Source organism: Podarcis raffonei, chromosome 17 (genome assembly GCF_027172205.1).
Source record: "Podarcis raffonei isolate rPodRaf1 chromosome 17, rPodRaf1.pri, whole genome shotgun sequence".
Classification (NCBI taxonomy): Eukaryota; Metazoa; Chordata; class Lepidosauria; order Squamata; family Lacertidae; genus Podarcis; species Podarcis raffonei.
In genome coordinates, this window is record NC_070618.1 from 31,915,652 (window position 1) to 31,922,147 (window position 6,496).

General features: G+C 43.8%; 1 protein-coding gene across 7 annotated transcripts in view; it reads right to left on the minus strand.

Moving 5' to 3' along the window:
* DOCK6 (dedicator of cytokinesis 6) overlaps positions 1-1,337 on the minus strand; it is a 103,981-nt gene extending 102,644 nt beyond the window's left edge. For 4 of the 7 annotated variants that reach the window (XM_053372184.1, XM_053372180.1, XM_053372179.1 and 1 more), the window contains exon 1: positions 1,058-1,336. In XM_053372184.1, coding sequence (XP_053228159.1) covers positions 1,058-1,101 — 44 coding nt within the window. In that variant the 5' untranslated portion in view covers positions 1,102-1,336. Of the gene's footprint in view, positions 1-1,057 lie in introns of all 7 variants that reach the window. The other 3 variants (XM_053372183.1, XM_053372177.1, XM_053372182.1) reach the window with 2 other exon arrangements.
* Between the last annotated feature and the right edge of the window lie 5,159 nt (positions 1,338-6,496).

Consider the following 6,496-nt stretch of genomic DNA (forward strand, 5'->3'; position numbering starts at 1 on the left):
GTTCTTATTCCTCTTTGACCTTACTTTAGTACACACAACCCCAAGACAAGAGTAACTTAGTAATTAGGAGCATCCATTCAGGTAGCCCATGCAGTGGCACTCAGAGCAGAAACAAAAAAGGACAAGATCAGGGATGGTCAGTCTTTTGAACCACACTTACCTCCCCTACAACATACCAGCAAACCCCAAAAGTCTTAGCAGAAGCATGCATAGGCAAGGAACAATTTCCCAAGGACTAGTTTTTATTCCCCCCCCCCAACATACCAATGAACAGCAAACAGCTTAGCGTTGGCATACATACAGTGGTACCTCGGGTTAAGTACTTAATTCCTTCCAGAGGTCCGTACTTAACCTGAAACTGTTCTTAACCTGAAGCACCACGTTAGCTAATGGGGCCTCCTGCTGCTGCCGCCACGCTGCTGGATCACAATTTCTGTTCTCATCCTGAAGCAAAGTTCTTAACCTGAAGCAATATTTCTGGGTTAGCGGAGTCTGTAACCTGAAGCGTATGTAACCCGAGGTACCACTGTATAGGCAAGGGAGGAATAACAATAACAATCATAATCATAATAATTTATACCACGCCCATCTGGCTGGGTTTCCCCAGCCACTTTACTGAGGAACACTTTTCGGAGGACTAGCAGGTTTCATGGGCATTCCCAATGTTGGGCTTTCATTTGTTTCCGGGAGTGTGGAAGAAGAAAGAGAAAAGCAAGAGAACCTTTGGAATCCTAGACACTATATGGAAGGGTCGAGCTGGACGAGACCCAGAGGATCACTTGGCCCAGGCCCCCTGCAATGCAGGAATCTCAACCAGATCATCCCTGGAAACCTCCAAGGGAGGCGAGTCCGCCACTTCTCGTGGGAGCCTGTTCCGCTGTCGAACAGGGGAGCGACTGAGGGAGGGGTCGGGTTGGCCACCCTCACACCCCCCGCTCGCCAGCCGCTGAGCCCCGGGGTAGGAAGCCCCGCCATCCCCTCGACCCCGGTCGCTGCTGGTGCCCGAACCCGCCCGCCTTCCCCCTCGCTTGCCCTCCTCTCTCCCGTCGCCCCTCACCGGTTAATGCGGTGCGCGAAGGCCCTCCGCTCCGCAGCCGCCATTCCGCCTTGGCGTCGCCCGCGCCCGGCGCGCCTTCGGCTCCGAGGTGGCGTCCCTCAGAAGGTGTCTGGGCGCCCCTCCGCTTCTCCGGCGCAGCCTCGCGCCAGGCAAGGAGCGGCCGGCCGAGGAGGAGGAGGAGGAGGCGGGACCCCGTCCCCGAAGCCCCGCCTCGGAGGCCAGGGCCGCCCCTGGCTGCTGAGGAGGCCGAGGCAACCCCAGCCTCTCTCTTTCCCTCGCTCGCTTTCTCCCGTCGGCCTCGGGATCGTTGCCTGAGGGAGGGCGGGAACGGCGCGAGGCAGGATGGGGCGGCCTTCTTTCCTTCCCTCAGTCTGGATCCTGCCCGGCGGCAGGTGCCTCAGGTTGCCTCCGTGGCAGGGCCGGCCCACCCTAGAGGCGAGCTGAGGTAGCTGCCTCAGGCGGCAGGGTTCGCAGGAGCAGGTGCGGACTCTGGTTATAGGGCACCCTTCGCGAGGACAAGTTTTATATTCAAAATATTGTATATTTTGATTTTGTTTTGTGAACCACCCTGAGACTTCCAGGTATAGGGTGGTATATAAATGCTCTAGATCTTGAATTTATATACAGTCATACCTCGGGTTGAAGTAGCTTCAGGTTAAGTATTTTCGAGTTGCGCTCTGCGGCAACCTGGAAGTAACAGAGCGCGCTACTTCCGGGTTTTGCCGCTCGTGCATGCGCAGACGCTCAAAATGACGCCACGCACATGCGCGGAAGTGAATTGCGACGTGCAGTCACGGGTTACGCTCTGCTCAGGATGCGAACGGGGCTCTGGAACAGATCCCATTCACATCCAGAGGTACCACTGTACTGCCTTATACCCTATTACATAAATATAGATAGGCATACATACATACACAGTGCTTTTTTCTTAAAAAATGTTTGGGGTACTCTCATTTTCCTACTCATATTGAAATACTGCCCCTCAATGAGGCCAAACTTAGATTCACAACATGTTTAGGGGTATGTGTACCCCTTCGTCCCCCCAGGAAAAAAGCACTGGGGTGGGTGTACACACACACACATATATACACATATCAAGGAGTTCAAGGTGGAGTGCACATGGTTCTCCTCATTTCATGGTTCTTCTCATTTCATCCTCACAACCCTTTGAGGTAGGTTGGGCTGAAAAGATGGCTGGCCTAAGGTCCCCGAGGGAGCTTCATGGCTGAGTGGAGATTTGAACCCCGCCCTTCCAGGTCATATGTTCCAACACATCGTGCCACACTGGCTCTTATTTAGTCTCCCCCCCCCATATTATTTGCACACACAAAATCCTTTTTAAATTTATTATTACTTTGCACCCGCTCGGCTCAGCTTCCTGGGATCGCTCTTGATCCAGAAGCTGCGGTTTGGCACAGAATGCTGCAGCACGACTGTGGACCGGCTTTGTCAGCGTGTAGCAGCCGTGCTCAGAGGTCTGTGCTGGTTGCTGATTTGCTACCGTGCCAAGTTACTGTTAGCATGTAAACCGCATAAGAACCTGGAGCCGGTTTACCTACAAGATCGCCTTACCCCACATAACACCCATTCGACTGCTTTGATTGGTGGAATTGGTGCTACTACAGGTGCCACGTAATAACTGTTCTGCATTTGTAAGAACAGGATGATTTAGTGTGGCAGCACTTGGGAACTCCCTGTCTATTAGAGCTCAAGCAGGTCTCTAACATCAGGGCACAATGAAAGTATCAGATTCTATCTGTCTGACTTTATTTTATTTTATTTTTTTATATAATAATATTTTATTAAGTTTAACAATAGAGACAATCCACAACAACCAAACAAAGAACAATAAAAACACAGGGAAAATATAAAACACAACAATACATAATTTCACAATACAAAAATACAAACATTTAACCTAACGGGGAAAAGAAAAAGTCAGTAAACACACAAAAAAGAAACACACATATCCCTCTTTTCTAATTGCTCATCTTTGATTAACTTATTTTCCTGACTTCCTCACGCCTCCCTTTTTTGTATCCCTCTTTAAAAGTTGGTTCAGCAAATTCATCCAGTTTACTTTATCCTTAATTATTTTACCTCCCAAATTTATAATTTCAAGTTTTTGTCTATCTTATTACTAGAACCTCTTCATTTCATTTCAAAGTCATCAGCATTCATACATTTTACAATGTTTCTGTAAATAAATTTTAAATTTCCTCCAATCTTCTTCCACCGACTCTTCTCCCTGATCTTGGATTCTGCCAGTCATCTCAGCCATTTCCATATAGTCGATTACTTGCATCTGCCATTCTTCCAGAGTGGGTAAATCTTGTGTCTTCCAATGCTTTGCGATGAGTATTCTTGCTGCTGCTGTAGCATACATAAAAAAAGTTCTATCCTTCTTTGACACCAATTGGCCAACTATGCCCAGGAGGAAGGCCTCTGGTTTCTTCACGAAAGTATATTTACCTTTTTCATTTCATTATAAATCATCTCCCAGAAAGCCTTAATCCTTGGGCACATCCACCAAAGGTGAAAGAATGTACCTTCAGTTTCTTTACATTTCCAACATTTATTATCAGGCAAATGGTAAATTTTTGCAAGCTTGACTGGGGTCATGTACCACCTGTACATCATTTTCATAATATTCTCTCTTAGGGCATTACATGCCGTAAATTTAATCCCAGTGGTCCACAACTGCTCCCAGTCCGCAAACATAATATGTCCTATATCTTGTGCCCATTTAATCATAGCAGATTTTACCGTTTCTTCCTCAGTACTCCATTTCAACAGCAAATTATACATTCTTGATAATATCTTAGCATTGGGTTCTAACAATTCTGTTTCTAATTTTGATTTTTCCACCCTATCTGTCTGACTTTAACCTGGAAGTAACTGCAAGGGTGGCTGAGTTTTTGTCAATAGTATCTCTTAGAGAATTGCCAATGAAAATTCTCGTTATTACATATTTTACATGGCTGTTTATGTGTATATATTTTAAAAATTGTATATATGGATGTTTTATGATGCCCTATATTTGTAATGCCTAATAAAGGTTTGGCAAAGTAAATGATCAAGGAGGCACCTTGTACGTTTTTCGGCACCTGCTAAAAAAACTCTTGTTTAGAGAAAAATACCCAGCTGCTTAGAAAGCCAAGGTAATTTTAATCTGCTTTAGTATTTTAACTTTTGTGTGTTTTAAAAGTATGGTTGTGATGTTTTCTCGATTTTGTTGTTTTATCTTTGTGTAGACCGCTTTGAGGTATTTTTTTACAATCATGTCTTCTAGTGGAGACTTATCAAGCAGACCCTGCCTTTGAGCACTCTTTCTCACTTTTATCTAATTATCCAAATTAAAGCTTCAGTTCATGGCTTCAGAGCTGGGCCTAAGTTTTGATCGCTGGCACCTTTTAAACTTATTTTTCAAAAAAACACAATTCTGTTTCTATTTTCTTCTTAGGATTTGCCTCAAGTCAAATGTCTCCACTAGATGGAGACTTAACCATTAAAATGCTTTGAATTGTTCACATAGCAAGAGTCAGTCAAATGTAAAACTTGTAGACTTGTAGACAGAAATAGATAAATAATTACATGGGATCCGAATCAAAGTTTGTTAATATGTTCAAGTTTAAATGCAAGTTGTTAAACTAAAAACATTTGAATTGTGAAAACTAAATTTCACACATATGCAAGCTTCAGGACAGCTCTTTTAAGCTTGTATCTAAAGTAAAATTGCATGTACTATTTTACTAACAGTTTTAAATATGAGTTATAAAAATAAGAATATATGTTAAAGAACTCCCTAGACTAGAAGATATTTTGAGTTCAGTTGTCATATTTATTTTCATTTTTAAAAAATGGTTGAAAGGGTGGAGAAATCCCCAGCAGCAGTCATTCAGGTGTGTACTGAAACACCTGTGCATTTCTGATTCCCTTTCTAAATCCAGGTTGTCAGGTGTTTTACTTTTTATACCAGAAGCCTGTGTGTAAATCATTTTCCATCTCTATTCGTAACAAAGTTTGGTTCTCATGCTCTCCTCCTCCTTACCTGGGATATTAGTTTGGTTATAGGGGATTCCATATGTATAAATGCCCAATTAGCATTTAGGATTCAAATTATGAGTTTTCCCCACAACATCCTTTTTAAAAATGGGGTGTTGGAATTTTCTGCTGTTATAGGAATTCTAAGGTCTCTCATATCTTTCTATCTATCTATCTATCTATCTATCTATCTAAATAAATAAAATGTTCATAAATTTACAATGCAAATACATACATAAGTACCGTATTTTTCGCTCTATAACACGCACCCGACCATAACACGCATGTAGTTTTTAGAGGAGGAAAATCCGTAGGCATGCCACCCGTAGGCATTCCCTCCATAACACGCACAGACATTTCCCCTTACTTTCTAGGAGGAAAAAAGTGAGTGTTATGGTGCAAAAAATACGGTATATAAACCATGTGTCTGAAATAGTACAGGAGATCAATCTTGAAACCATTTTGACTCTCCCAAACTGACCTCAAATATATGTGTATGAATAGGGTGAGCCTGTGACCTGGTTTCAGGAATTAAAGCATTTACCATCACAAAAGATTGCCAGGCCTGCCCAGGTAGAGCAATGATTGACCATTGTCAGGTTTCCTGGCGGACAGGATTTCTGTAGTAGACTGCCCCCCCTCCCGTGATGTATTTCTGCTGCGGACCGCCTCCTTCTGTGATGTATGTAGGATGTTTTTGGGGGTGGTCTTGAGCTACAGGGGCGGCAATTTCAAAAGTCTATATAAGAGGTTGCACACTATTGTTCTGGGTTCCTCTCCTCCCTCCCTGTGTGGGGTGAGTAGGGGACTGTTATGTACTGAGTTGAATAGGATCCAAACTGCAGCAGTCTGATTGGTCCTAGAACAATAGGATCCAAAAGGCAGCAGTCTGATTCATCCTAGAACAATAGGATTCAGAATGCAGCAGTCTGATTGGTCCTAGAACAATGCAGCAGTATGATTGGTTGGCAGGAACCACCCAGTCATGCTCCAGATAGAAGTGAATCCACAACCTGATTGGCTTACAGTAGAATTCCGGAATTAGCCAATCATGTGCAGCCCATTGTGTAAATAATGTATATAAAGCAGATACCTTGAGGGGACTTTCATTCATTCCTCCTCACCACTATGAGCTGAATAAAGAGCATGAAATCACTTTGCGACTCTGAGTATATTTCAGGGACCCTGTTGCAACAGTTTAATAAAGATCATGCTTACTAGCTGCTTTGCTTCTTAGTATTCTCGGGTTGGTCTCTGTTATTTTCTCCTACCGAAAGAGAACCTACCTAAGGGCTCTATACGGGCTCTTGGATACCCCATAAGGAAAAGGGAGCTGTTTTTTCTTATAACACTACCCTAAAAGGAACTGTGTCATCATTACATTCGTGGTGATGC